The sequence below is a fragment of the Phaethon aethereus genome, assembly GCF_964289735.1.
Source record: "Phaethon aethereus genome assembly, chromosome: 4".
Taxonomy (NCBI): domain Eukaryota; kingdom Metazoa; phylum Chordata; class Aves; order Phaethontiformes; family Phaethontidae; genus Phaethon; species Phaethon aethereus.
Genome location: NC_138578.1, coordinates 85,237,403 through 85,251,479, shown reverse-complemented (window position 1 = coordinate 85,251,479; position 14,077 = coordinate 85,237,403). Strand labels below are relative to the sequence as shown.

The window sequence follows — 14,077 nt, the reverse complement described above, 5'->3', positions numbered from 1 at the left end:
AGGATGAGGAAGGGGGGAGCAAGAGGCCCTCTGATGGGTGCTGCTGGTGGTCACTGCGCCGGGCTCGTGTGACAACCCGAAAGGCTGTGCTGGGTCTGCGGCAGGAGCAGAGCAGCCAGGCGGCCGGGGGATGGAGCAGAGCGTGCGTGGCTCGGCGGGGAGTCGGCCAAGGGCAAACGCAGAGACCAACACGCCAAGGCTGGCAAGATGCTTCCGAAGGGACGAGTGCCGTAGCTTAGCTCTGTTCCCGAAGCAGGTTCTCCCTTCCCGGGTCCCTGTGGGATCACGCGGCATCAGGGCAGTTTGGCAGGCGAACGTGCTGGGGGTCGCGGCTCTGAGTTGGAGCTTGAACCTGCCGGTGAGGGGAGAGCTCGGCCGCGTTAAATCCAGAGCAGGACCTGAGCACTGCCCGCTCCACTCATGGGTGCTGGATGAACTCGAGCGGAGGGACCAGCAGCTTTGGGAACGCTCCTGCCTTCAGATACAAAAACTGCTTACCGAGGTCCGGTAATTCCCAAACTTGGGTGTTTCTAGTAATTATACCGGCATAGTTATTCCATTTTTGATCTTTAAAATAGTTTTTCATTACTTCCATCCTGCTTTGTATTAATTAGTTAAAATTAGAGCTTGTGAAAGATTTGGGGCATGAGGGCAAAGAATTAATAGCATGAGAGGACAAAGAGCTCGCTCTGAGGTTGGGTATTGAGGGAAAGGCTGGAAAAGCCATCACCTGGTGGGAGGAAGGGATGTCCCCACCAGGACTCTGGTGACGGGTGTATCTAACGGACGCAAAAACTGTTCTCTTGGTAGTATTGGTGGCATCTGTATGTCCAGGGTTGAGAAGGCAGCAGGGGAGAAATGTGTGTGGTTTTCCTATGCTGTTTGACATGGCGTAGGATTTTTTTTCATAACGTCTTCCTCAGCATCGTGCAGCTCTGTGATTTTTAAGCCTTAGTCGCGAGGCTGCTTTACCCTGTGCTACTGCCGGAAGAGGGGGGTCGCGTCCCCTTCTCCTGCCCTTGCTCGTGGCCGTTTGCCCGGGTACCGCTTGCGCGGGCATCAGCGTTTCTCTGGCCGAGGGAGCTGATCTGGCCCAGAAAGAACCAGCGAATACAGGATCAGTTTTCCCCGGTGGGAGCTCACCGGGGGATTATGCGGCCGCCGCCGGGGGATTGAGCGGGTGCTGGGGAAGAGCACGGGGCCGTCTCCGGGGGTGGCTGTCGGGGCTACGCCACGTAAAGGCTGAAGCGCCCTGGCTTCGGGCGGCTGCCCTGCTCTTCGGCAGCCGCGCAGGCAGGCGGCTGCAAGGGGAACTGGGGCTGTAAAGGCCAGGTCCTGGGAAGAGGCTGGGCTCTGCTGCACAGCCCCCACGCTTATTTACAGAATCGAAAAAAGATGGGACCTCGCGTGGGGCTGGGGATTTCTTTAAACGGCACGGACACTGGGCCTTTCTCAAAGGCGTGCCGTGACGGGGAGTGGGGCAACAGGCGCGAGCGGCAGCTCGGGACGCCCCGGCCGGTGTTAGGGTTCTGGGTTCTCACGGTGAGGGTGGTCAAACGCTGGGATGGGTCTAGAGGGGCTGCGGGGCCTCGTCCTTGGAGACAGCCAGAGCGTGGCCAGGCCAGGCCCCTGGTCTGCTCAGCACAGCTTTGCGCAGGGAGGTGGAACAGAGACCTCCACTCACCGCTCCCAACCTCAGTTATTCTCCCATTCTGTAACGCGTGATTTGTGCTCAGGACAGCCCAGCGTCACTGAAGGTATGCTCTGTCTCCAGAGCAGCTTGGCAGCGTCTCGGTGTCTCCGTGAAGGCCAGGTGACCGCTGCATGTGGAAATTGCCCCGTCGGCTCCGTAACGGGGAGCTGGGGGTTCTGCCTTGACGTAATTCGCGCTCCAGTAACAGCTCACGCGCGGCTGCGCGACACCTTCACGCTGCTTGGGCGGCGTTTCCCTTCCCGCGCGGCAGCTCTCCGGTTACAGCGCAGCCGCGCAGAAGCACGGTGCCAGCCTTGCCCGTGTTTTAAGGGGGGTCAGGCGTGCCTTTCCCCTTGGAATGTAAGAGGATTATGAAGGGGAACCCTTACAGCCTGGGGGGGATGCGACCCCCGAGGGGGCTGCGTCGGCGTCTTGCTGGAAATCTCAAGCCTGTGTCCCTTTTCCGTGCGCCGGCTCTCATTTCAGCCAGCGCTGGCCTTGGCCGCAAGCGCTGCAGGGCCCAGCCGCGGGCCGTGTCACTCCTGCACCGACGCGTGCCGGTGTTAGTATCCTCCTCAGGCTGTACCTTCTACCAGAGGTAAGGCTGGATTCGCAGTGAAGCCCCGCTAACGCGGCCCAAATGCACTTAGAGCAGAGGGGGTGAATTCAGAGGGGTGCTGGTCAGCCAGCGGCGCTGCGGAGCGGCCCGAGGCGCCCGCCTCTGTGCGGGTAACGGGCTAGAAAAGCCTCGGAGAAGGCGTCGGGCCACCGGCGTGAGCTGCCCTGGGGTGCACGGCAGAGACCATTTAGGGTTTGGTCTGCCAAACCCTAAACCTAAACCTGGGTTTTAGGCTTGCACCCGGCTCACCTGTTAGAGCTGTGCCGGGTCTGACACGCCGCGGGCTACGAGGCACACTGACCCCCCGGGTAGGGAGCGCGGGGGAGACCCCCCTCCGTGCAAACGTCTGCCGTGCTCTGGGGGGTGGGTGCTGGGGGAGGAAGAAAGGGGAGCAGCCCCCCTGGAGCGCAGTGGAGTTGCGGCACGAACGCAGCGCTCGGGATGCGCCCTCGGCGCGTGCGCCAGCACGGTTCGGAGTTCCGCGCTGATAACTAAACCGCTGGCTGCCGTCAGCCCGCGCCGTCGCGCTCGTCGTTTTGATAGAGCCTTTCCCTAAGGTCGGGTTCTGTGTACGAGAACGTGTTTCCTGCTTGCCATTGCTCTGCTGTGACCCTGGGGGCAGGAGAAGAGCTGCTGAGGGGTCGGTCTGGACATGTTAGTGGTGTGGGGGGGTTGTTTTGTTTTTAAGGGCTTCGGGCACCCATAGGTCCCAGCGAAGTCAAAAGCTCAGGACCTTTTGCTAGCCAGAAGGTTTCTGTCAGTGTGTCGAGGAACGTTTATCACATGTTGTACGTGTAGTAAACATCAACAGGTTAAGATGACGGGCAGACTCTGTAGCTGCGAGGGTAGAGCGATGCGTTCTTCTATCACCGCCCCGGTGACGGTGCCAAATACAGGCTAGCTGATGGGTCGGGTTCTGCGTGGGTTTAATTAACGTACCTGGAGCTCTCTCCAAAGGATGCCGCGGCTCCTTTCGGTAATTCTTGGTTTGATGTTGTAGGAGGAGGAAAACTTGCGCTCTCAAGTCAGGGACCTGGAGGAGAAATTGGAGACTCTGAAGATAAAGCGAAATGAAGACAAAGCAAAGCTTAAAGAGCTCGAGAAGTACAAGATCCAGCTGGAGCAGGTGCAAGAATGGAAGAGCAAAATGCAAGAACAGCAGGCTGATCTCCAGAAACGTTTAAAGGAGGCCAAAAAGGTGAGCATCCCTGGGGAGCTGGGCAGCTCCGGGCCCGGGGCTTGCACAGGGAGACGTGATTCCAGGAATAAATTGCTGAAAACGTGCGTGGGGTTTTTTATGAAATGCCAGCTAGCGTTAAATGGTGTGCGGCCCCGACTCCGGTCTTCTGAATACACGCCAGGCCCTGAAACGGCCCCTGACCTCACATATCGCTCTTCTCTCCACCGTAAATAGTGGTTTAGGTACTGAGCAAATCCCAGGCGTGGTCAGAGTACGCTGCATGTTTAATGCAGCGTGTGCGTGCGGGTCTGGTCCGTCGTGGCAGTGGCACGTGCAGCTTGTCCTGGAGCTGAAGTCACAGCTTCATTCTCTAACCGCATGAGACGCCAGAGCAGGCAGAGCCGTTGGGTGGACGTGGCGCAGTCCTGCCGAGATACCAGCGATTTTGTGCATCCTGGGTTTTGCTTCGCTTTTTGCTGCCTGCCCCATCTGTCAGCCAGCCTGGCCTTTGAGGCAGGAGCGTCTGATCTGTCCGTGAGTCGATTCCTCCATCGGTGCAACTTCCAGTCTTGTGCAGGGTAAGATAAGCTGAATTTAGAGGTGGTTTCCTTTAACAGATGGGGATGAAGACTGCGATAGTCGAGCAAGTCGCACATCTCAACTCACAGGGTGCATGTCTGAGTGTGGCAGCAGCCGCGTTTCTCTGGCTTAATCTGCTGTTGCAGATCTGCCGGTGCTGTGGGAGGGGCACCGCTCAAATTCCAAACCTGCTGCTAAGCTGCCAGTCCCACCTTCCAAAGCTCAAGTAAAGCTCCTGGGGATCTTGCAGCTGGCTTCAAAAATCGGTGGACTCCAGCAGCTTTAAGAGCATTGCTGCGTACTGAGGTTTCCGATGCAGGCGGGAGAGCCAGCCCCGTAGGAGGAGGCTCACTGGTGATGCCGCGGGATCCGTTCATCTCTCCCGACGCTGACCGTGCGGGCCTGAGCTTCCCCGCTGTCCCAGTGCCTGGATGTCTTCAATGATTTTTAAAACTGCCACACCTGCATGGTGGAAGTTGGTTTTGGTTTTTTTTTTTTGCCCTGCACTTGTCTTTGACTCTCCAATATTTGTGAAGCAGCAGCTTGTCCTTGCTTTTGCTTGCTTCCTGCCTTAAATCAACGTACTCTGAAGGTGAGCAGTACCTTCCCGTACAGTACTCGTGGCTTAAAGCAGTTAATCCCACCGTGGTTTCATCTTAAGTACAGCATTAATATAAGCTTTTGCTTTGTTGTACTGAGTTGATCATCAGCATTGAGTCTGTCTGGAAATTGGGCTGAAGCAGGCTGGGACATCTCAGGAGCTGTTCTTAAGCAGCGATTAGATGATCCAGTCCCCTGGAGCCTCTGAGCGAAGCACGTGGTGATGGGTGTCTGGGAAGGCTGAGGGGTGTGTGGGGGTCTTATCAAAGTGTATAAATACGTGATGGGGGAACTAAAGAAGGCAGAGCCAGACTCTTCCCCGTGGTGCCCACTGAGAGTGCAAGAAGGGGCACAGACGGAAATACAGGAAATTTGGTTTAAACATAAGAAAAGGCCTTTTCCTGGGGAAGGTGATCAAACACTGGAGCAGGCTGCTCAGCGGCGTTTGGAGTCTCCATCCCTGGGGACGTGTGGGACGCGACCGGAGCAGACGGGGCGCTGGGCAGCCGGCTCAGCCGCCGGGGTGGGCGATCTGCAGGGGTCTGTGCCGGGCGTGCGGGTCCTCCCCGCTCGGGTGACGGGGGCGTAAATGGGTGCTGCCTTCCCCACAGGCCGTGTCTTTCCTGGCCTGCTCTGAGTCGGTTCCTCTCTCCAGTGGCTTCCCGGGGGGGTCCTGATCCTGACTTTCTAATGTAGACTTTCACTTGTTAAACTCGTCTCCCTTTAGCTAAACTAATACGCCTTGAGCTCCTGCCCTGCGGGGCTGGTTGGTGTGAGCCCCTGCCGGCGACAGCCAGGGGCTTTGGAGCTAACGAATCTTAGTGTCGCTCGTTAGCGACAGCATTTCTGTGTGGCAGCCCGGCTTTCGCTGAGCCCTGCCTTTGGCTGTCACTTGAAACGGCTGCTGCAGGTCGGTGCTTTCCCCCTTTCCTTTCTCCCCAGGGACGGGTTGCCAGCTCTCGGCACCCCTGCGGGCGGCTCCCAGGCAGGCAGTGGGACTCCGGCCGTGCTGGCAAAGGGGCTTTTGCGTCTCTCTGCCCTCGTTTTCCCGGGTGGATTCTTGGTTTGTTTCCCCGGTGATTTATTTGTCTGCTCCAGTACAAGCCTGCGTATTTTCTGTCTTCATATCTGTCTCTCCTCACCTGCAGATCGTTTTTCTGCTGGGCTCTCTTGTGGCTGGGAGGAGGCGTGAAGCAGGGGAGCGGCCTCAGGAGAGGGGAGATGGGCGCCCTGGAGCACGGGTGGTGGGCCTTCCCCTCTCAGCCCCCATAAGCTGCTGTTAATTGGACTTGATCCTCCTTTGGGAGAGCCGTAATTGTCCCAGGCTCGTTGTTTGTGAGAGGGGTCTCTCCATCATTGGACTTGGGTTTCCAGGGCATGGTCTTCTCACCCACATGTCCTTGACCACAGGAAGCCAAAGATGCTTTGGAAGCCAAGGAGCGCTACATGGAGGAGATGGCAGACACCGCCGATGCGATTGAAATGGCAACCCTGGACAAGGAGATGGCAGAAGAGCGAGCAGAGTCCCTGCAGCAGGAGGTGGACTCCCTGAAAGAGAAGGTGGAATATCTCACGATGGACCTGGAGATCCTGAAGCACGAGATCGAAGAGAAAGGTGGGAAGGGGTCAGCTTTTGGGTGGTCTCAGCCTGGGTCCCACTGCACCAGGGAGCTCCTCACTGGGGAGCAGAACGCTTGACTGCTTCGGGGCAGTGGTGGCTCCTCGCTGCCGGCTGCGGTGGGGCCGAGGCTTTGCCTCTGCGATTTCCCCCGGCAGCCATCACACCTGGGTAGAGCAGCAGGCAGCAGCTCAGCTTCGTCTTCACTGGGGTCCCGGCCTCGCCGAGAAGCAGAGATGGACCTGCTGCGCTTCTGAGTCTGGGGACAAGCGTTCCTGTCCTGGGCTTAGGCTTGGTGTTAATGCTTGTCATTTTTCGTGGGGACGGTGTTTGACTGGGACAGACTTCATGTGGGAGGTAACACAACTGCTTTTGCTGCTCACTGACCCAACCTCCCAGCTTTGCACTGAGCACAGCTTCAAAACCAGTGCATTACCCTTGTTTGGATTCTCCCTGGGGCCTTTTACCTCTTGCTGTTCAACGTCAGCTTTAAAAATCACACACAGGAGGACACAAGCCAGATGTTAAGCACTTGTAGTATTGGAATTCACCTGGAAAAAATCAAACCTGTAGGAGCAGCAGATGATCAGGCAGGCAGGCTGAGGGATGTGACAGAAAGGTAGACAAGTGGAGGGACTGGGAAAAATGCAAGGAGGACAGTAGTCTGCAGGGAGATGTGGAAACCGCTGAGATGAGCAACGTCTTCGATTTGAATTTGCTTTCACTGAATTGTGAGGGCTGGGAGGGGTGATAGCTGAGAGCGCTCGCGGTATCCAGCGATGTGGAACTCTGCCGTGGCCCGGCGGCTGCTCAGGTACAGCCTGCGGGTTGGCACAGTGGTTCTTCATCTGCGCTAGCTGGCTTTGCTGGCGTCGGGGGAATCTCAGCCTGCTAGCGCCAGTGTTACGCACCCCGCTTCAGTTTTGCTCAGCTGCAGGAGCGGGACAGATGCGTTTCCCCTTGGGATGACACAGCTGTCCTCCTGCTGGTGTTTGTAATGTCACTTAGTGTTGAGAGAACTGGATCTGTTCAGCAGCTACCGTTCCTGCAGAATAACGCTTCCTTTCCACTGCAGGCTCGGATGGAGCAGCATCCAGTTACCAAGTCAAACAGCTGGAAGAGCAAAACGCGAGACTCAAGGAAGCTCTTGTAAGGTAGGAGACCACTTAGAATCACGGAATCATTAAGGTTGGAAAAGACCTTTGAGATCATCAAGTCCAACCATCAACTCAACACCCCCACGCCCACTAAACCATGTCCTGAAGTGCCACATCCAGATGGTTTTTGAACACCTCCAGTGACGGTGACTCCACCACTGCCCTGGGCAGCCTGTTCCAATGAATCACAGAATCACAGCACGGTAGGGGTTGGAAGGGACCTCTGAAGATCATCTGGTCCAACCCCCCTGCCAAGGCAGGATCACCCAGGGCAGGTTGCACAGGAACGCGTCCAGACGGGTTTGGAAGGTCTCCAGAGAAGGAGACTCCATAACCTCTCTGGGCAGCCTGTGCCAGTGCTCCGTCACCCTCACAGTAAAGAAGTTTTTCCTCATGTTGAGGTGGAACTTCCTGTGCTGCAGTTTGTGCCCATGGCCCCTCATCCTGTCACCAGGCACTACTGAAAAGAGACTGGCTCCATCCTCCTGACAGCCACCCTGCAGATATTGATAGACATTGAAAAGGTCCCCTCTCAGTTTTCTCTTCTCCAGACTAAACAGCCCCAGGTCTCTCAGCCTTTCCTCATACGAGAGATGTTCCAGTCCCTTAATCGTCTTCATAGCCCTCCGCTGGACTCTCTCCAAAAGTTCCCTGTCTCTTGAACTGGGGAGCCCAGCTTGACTTGTGCTCCCCAAAGGCTGGGATGCTGCTGCTGAAGTTCCTCCCTATGGCATCTCATGCTCTCTTAGTCTAATAACAGTTTATGTCAGAGTGCTGATCCAAATGCTTCTCCAGAGCAGCGATGTAACACGCACTAGCTGGTCTTGGGTTGTTTCTGAGCTCTGGTGCGCCTTTCAGTGCGCAACAGAGAAGGGAGAATCTCTTGTCACCGGAGACCAATGTAAATCGGGAGAAAATAAGCCACTTCAGAAAGCTTCTGTATTTCATTTCTCTGTGTGTGCAGCGCTCTGCTTCCCCGGCGCAGCTGCAGGTTTGTTCCAGCAGCCTGTACAGGACAGCGCTCTCGTGCAGGTCCTGCTCGAGGCTTCTCGAGCCTGCTCAGCGCTGGGACCCGGTTGTTGCCTTTCCCTGGGCAAGCCCATCTGCCAGGGCTTGGGGCTTTGGGGCTTTTCTTTCTGGAAGCCACGTGTGCTTTAGCCTAGAGGGTCGCTGGGGTCCCTCTGGAAACCACGCCGCCACTCGCTGTCCCACCACTGGCAGCGCCGGGTGCTGCGTTGCCTTTGGTGCAGAGAACAGCCTGCGCTTAAAGCCGATTATTCCCGTAGGCCAGGAAGAGGTAGAGGAGGTGGAAGCATCCCCTCCTGATGGGAAACGCAAGAAGCACGCCAGGACTCCCAAACCAGTGCGTGTTTGGGGTGGGAGGGGTAAAGAAGGTCCCAGCGAGAGGAGCTGGCAGCGCTTTCGCTGCCTGGGCAGAGCCACTTCGGGGCTGTTAGCGGAGCCGTGCACGCAGGGGCCTCAGGACACACACAAGCAAAGCTCTGTTCTCAGCACGTGACGAGGCGCCTTTCCTTGTCTGTGCTTTGTCTTTTTTCTGCTGCCGCCGACCTTCTCTCTTACACCGTGAAAGGCTGTGAATGTGACTTACTATTTTTTTTGCTCACTGGGTTTTTCCTTTCTGTGCTTTAGCCTGTCCCATTTACAGCTATTCTTTCCTGCCTTTCTATTTTCCTACATTCCCCCTTCTGTTCTCTCCATCCCCTATTGCTCTCATTCTTTCAAAGGAAGGTACGGTCTCGGGCGCCGGTTCACCCCCATCCCTCGCTGTTAACGAGGGGTTCTCTGGGGACGCTGCCCGTGTCCTCACCAGGGAAGGGCCACCAGAGGCTCCGAAGGAGCTCTGCCCGTGCTGCTGGCGCGCAGCCGGCGCCAGCGTGGGCAGGGGTCCTGACTCCGCTGGTGCCCACCAAGAGCAACATCTGGAAGGGAGCGGCTTCTCTTGCTGTGGTACCTGGGTCCCTGCTGGGCTTGTGATGGGTCTGGTTGCTCTGTCAAAGGATGCGGGACCTGTCTGCATCAGAGAAGCAGGAACATGTGAAGCTGCAGAAGCAAATGGAGAAGAAAAACACGGAGCTGGAGTCCCTGCGTCAGCAGAGGGAGAAGCTTCAGGAGGAGGTGAAGCAGGCGGAGAAGACGGTTGATGAGCTGAAGGAGCAGGTGAGTGCACTGGGGAGAGGACAGGCGGGGAGGGGAGGCTTGGGGCCGCCTGGGGCACTGAGCAGCTGCTGTCAGGCGAGCTGGGGCCACCTCCGGGCACAGAGCGCCTTCAGTCAGTCGCTCTTGGAGAGCCACGCTCCGCGATACCACTGCAGGGACTAACACCTCTGGGTCCACGTGCAAAAGCAAACCCTGTCCCAAAGTCCCCGTGCTGGACTCTGCTTGGCCATAGGGTGGCTCTTGAACAGCGGACATGGATGGTCCGTCAGGCGTTCCAGGGCCGATCTGTGTTTGCTGCTTGCCCGGTGCTGACCCGTCACGTCTTCCTGCCTGGGTGATCTTCATGAGGCTTGTTCCTGGCGACGTCGGTGCGGGTGTGGGGCAGCCCTTAGGAAGCGCCCAGGAAGGATCTACGTTCACTGCGGGACAGCCTGTGCAGTTTCTCTGAACTGCTGCTCTGGAGGGAAGCTGGCCTCGCGCTCTCTGAGCGGTTGCCTGAGTTATGCAGGAGGTGGGCTGTTAGCAGAGGTGATGCTGCTTGATGCAAAGCGACTGAAATGCTGGTGCCTCCATTAACACTGTAAGTGTGTAACCACTCGCCTAGGTCCTGAGGGGGACAGAGAGCTTGGAAAGCGCTGTCACAAGTCTGCCAAGACTCAGCGTCATTCACACTGACTTGAAACTGTTCAACCTCGTGCTGTGATGCTGCAGCTAAAAAAGTTAAAAAAGTTACATCCCTAAGAGCCAAAGCCAAGCCTCCCTTTTCATGCGCCCTTCCTTCTGGAGCTGCTGGCTCTGCTGGTTCGACTTGGTTGCTCTCCTGAGGGATGCTGTTCTCTGCTATCAGGAGGGAGCTTATGCACTGTCTGGCAAGCCCTCACCTCAGGATGGGGAGGTGGATGTACCAGCCACGTCCCACAGCTTGCCAGAGTGATCCCACAGTGCTGTAAAGGACTTTGAGCCGCTTGCTGCAGTGTGTTGAGCTCCAGGTTGGAGTGTGATGTGGTGCGTGCTTGCAGGTGGATGCTGCTTTGGGTGCTGAAGAGATGGTGGAGACGCTGACGGAGAGAAACTTAGACCTGGAGGAGAAGGTCCGGGAGCTGCGCGAGACCGTTGGGGACCTGGTAAGACAGACTTCTCTAGAGTAAGGGCTGGTACCAGAGGGCTTGCGCCGCTTCCTTCGTGCCTGGCGTGCGGCTGGGCTGATGCAAGGGCTGGTCCAGCCGACTGCCGGTCAGTGAGGCTGCCCGAGGCACTGGGAACTGCCCGGCAGCGGTGCCAGAGGGGACTGGGGAGCCTCCCTACAGGCATCGCATGCGGTGCCGCTTCCGAGCTCTGCAGGATAGGTCCCTCGCACCCCGGGATGCCCCTCTGCCGTGTTCTGAAAATGCCCAACTGCCCTCGCTTGCTAGGCTGTGGTGTAACCGCGTCCTGTGCTGCCTCCTCCTTGCCAGGAAGCCATGAACGAGATGAATGACGAGCTGCAGGAAAACGCCCGGGAGACGGAGCTGGAGTTACGGGAGCAGCTGGATATGGCGACGGCGCGGGTCCGCGAGGCAGAGAAGCGTGTGGAGGCTGCACAGGAGACTGTGGCCGACTACCAGCAGACCATCAAAAAATACAGAGAGCTGACGGCACACCTTCAGGTGCGGCCCTGCGGTGCCCCCCACGTGGCAGTGGGGCAGTCCCCCTGGGAGCCATGCCCCACCTCGGGGCCGAGGAGACCCAGCACCTGTAGGCAAGAGCAGTCCCGGAGGAGGTGGGCAGGGACGGTGCGCTGCTGCCTGCTGCCGCGGGAGGTGGCACGGCAGAGCACCGATGGCCGCTGCCTGAGAGCAGGCTCCTAACCGAGCTTTCCTGGGGGCCTCCAGCGGTGCCAGGCTGCCCGTGCTGCTCGTGGCCTCTAACAGCCCTGCCTGTCCTTCTGCCTGTATCCGGGTGGGTTTGCTGGCAGAGCCCCTGCTGAAGTCAGCACCGTAAAACACTTCTGAACACATGGCTGTCTCAGCCTTTTGCTGCGCTGTGCTGCTTGTGCTCCAGGCTTGGGAACCGAGTCCTGGAAAAGGCAGGCTGGCGTGGGGTTGTTCCAGCACTGGGCTTAGTTCTCCTGGGCTTCGCTGGCAGCGAAAGGAGATGGGTAATGAGTCTGTGTGGATTCCTTGGCTTTAATACAGCGTGCCGTCAGCCGAGCCTTGGAAAGCACTTGCATGCCTCCTCCTTACTTTCATCCCTCAGTGTGCGCGTTGCACAATGCGCCCCGGTGCTCCCCCCGCCTCCCCGAGCACGGGGGCACCGGGCGGTTGGGTGGGACGTACTGCAGAGGGTGCGGGATTACGCGTCGCTGTGCTGGTTTTCTGTGTGTCTCATCGCAGCTTCTCTCTGTGCTCAGGACGTGAACCGAGAACTCATGAGTCAGCAAGAAGCATCTGCCGAGAAACAGCAGCAGCCGCCTCCCGAGATGTTTGACTTCAAGATTAAATTTGCGGAGACGAAAGCCCACGCTAAGGTAGGGCCAGCGGGAGCGCTGCGCTCTGGCCGTGTGAGCCGAACAGGGCGCGTTCCTTCCCCTGCGCGAGGCTCCTGAAGCGGGGGCACCGAGGCGCAGCAGCGGTGCATGGGTGCCAGGCTCAGGGTGGCTACGCCCGTGTACCACAAGTCGCCGTGCCGTGGGGCTGACCCTGGGGCACGGCTCTCGGAGTTGGCCTGCGGTGCTCATGCCGGCGTGGAAACGGGCTGAGGTTACTGTCAGGAGCTGGGAGAGAGACGGAGCACGGAATGGAAGGGAGAAAGCTACCGGCGCGTGACACGCAGGCTGTCACTAGTGCACACGTGGACGTGTGCAGGGAAGGCTTAACTGAGTAGGGCAGTTTAATCAAGAGGAAAAACAGCTCTGCCTCTGCTGCTGTGTGGTTTGTGGGCCGGGGGGTTGGCACGGGCTCCGCAGAGACTCCCCTGCTCTGCTTCTGGCCCTGCGGCAACCAAAAGGCACTGAGATGCTTTCATTGCCGCTGCTGCCCGTCCGTGGCACCGGGCTCCTGCTGCGTGGCGGGGACCGGGGCAGACGTGAAGCCGTGCAGGACCACCAGCTGTTGGTGCTGCAGGACAGCCGTGCGTCGTTCTCCTAAGAGAAACGTCAAACTTCAAATATTACTGGGCAAAAAAGGATGTTTTCTCGTGAAAGAGCGTGCTCAGAGCTGACAGCGTAAGCATTGTTTTTATAACGCTGTAAACACTGGCTGGAAGGAAAGAAAGAACGCTTGTGAGCACAGATGCATGGCATACCCTGTGGCCGGGGTTAGCCCAGAGCTCCAGACCAGTCCCCGGGCACCTCCGCAGAGCACCCGTTGGTAATAATGAGGGGTGTTTCCTGCGACAGCCAGGGAGCGAGGCGTTAGCTGCGTCCCGGGAGGAAAGAGGCTCCGACTCTTTAAAATGCTGAACGGGCTGGGATGCGCTGGGCTGTGGGGCGGGGACCGAGCGGGCTGCCTTGACCGTGTGTCTCCTGCAGGCCATCGAGATGGAGCTGCGCCAGATGGAGGTGCAGCAGGCCAACCGGCACGTCTCCCTCCTCACCTCCTTCATGCCCGACAGCTTCCTGCGCCACGGGGGGGACCACGACTGCGTCCTGGTGCTGCTGCTCATCCCTCGGCTCATCTGCAAGGTGGGATGGGTGTCTCGGCTCCCGCCTGCCGCGGGGAGTTAGGCCTTGTCAAGATCTTGTGCTAATTCTTCCTTTGAAGCTTTGAGCGGGGGCTGCCTCCTGAGCTGGGCTGATGGGGCCTGGAGTGTCGTCTTGAAAGCCACTGTGCCACTGGGCCGACCAGGAGTCGGTGGCTGTGCCGTGGCTCTGTGGGAAACAGATCTTTTCCTTCTGTCCCAGCTGAGTTCGGGATTTTGAATATTTACTTGTTTGAGAACTTTCAAAACTGCCTGGGAGGAGGAGGGAGCAGGAGTCCCTGCCTGCGGGCGGTGGTGGGTCAGCGGTTGGAGCCCTCAGCTGCGGTGCTGAGGTCAAGCCTGCCAGTTCGGGCAGGGCAGGCGCCTGAGCCTCGATGTCTTACAGCACTGACCCCGGGGTTGGTGCTCTGCTGTCCCCCTTATTCCCCTTCCCGACTGCAGAAATCTTTCCCAGGAAAGCTTGCTTTTGGGGGGGTGGGGGGTGTGTTTGCCCGGTCCATGGCTAAGTGGGACAGATCAGAGCAGGCGTAGGAAGACTCTGAAGGTTTGCCCTCTTCCCCAACAGGCTGAGCTGATCAGCAAACAGGCTCAGGAGAAGTTTGATCTGAATGAAAACTGTGCCGAGCGCACCGGCCTCAGGGGCGCTGCGGGAGAGCAGCTGAGCTTTGCTGCCGGGCTGGTTTATTCCCTGAGCCTCCTGCAGGCTACGCTGCACAAATACGAACAGTGAGTACCCAGCCCTTCTCCTCACCGTTGCTTACCACCCGCTTCGCCT

At 58.2% G+C, this 14,077-nt stretch overlaps 1 protein-coding gene across 1 annotated transcript in view; it reads left to right on the top strand.

Moving 5' to 3' along the window:
• DCTN1 (dynactin subunit 1) overlaps positions 1-14,077 on the top strand; it is a gene marked incomplete at its 5' end in the record, with an annotated part of 59,503 nt that overhangs the window by 34,936 nt on the left and 10,490 nt on the right. The window contains 9 exons of the mRNA XM_081999395.1: positions 3,313-3,510; positions 6,082-6,286; positions 7,365-7,443; positions 9,465-9,624; positions 10,644-10,748; positions 11,079-11,270; positions 12,014-12,130; positions 13,133-13,285; positions 13,868-14,028. Of these exons, the coding sequence (XP_081855521.1) occupies positions 3,313-3,510; positions 6,082-6,286; positions 7,365-7,443; positions 9,465-9,624; positions 10,644-10,748; positions 11,079-11,270; positions 12,014-12,130; positions 13,133-13,285; positions 13,868-14,028 (1,370 nt within the window). The remainder of the gene's footprint in view (positions 1-3,312; positions 3,511-6,081; positions 6,287-7,364; positions 7,444-9,464; positions 9,625-10,643; positions 10,749-11,078; positions 11,271-12,013; positions 12,131-13,132; positions 13,286-13,867; positions 14,029-14,077) is intronic.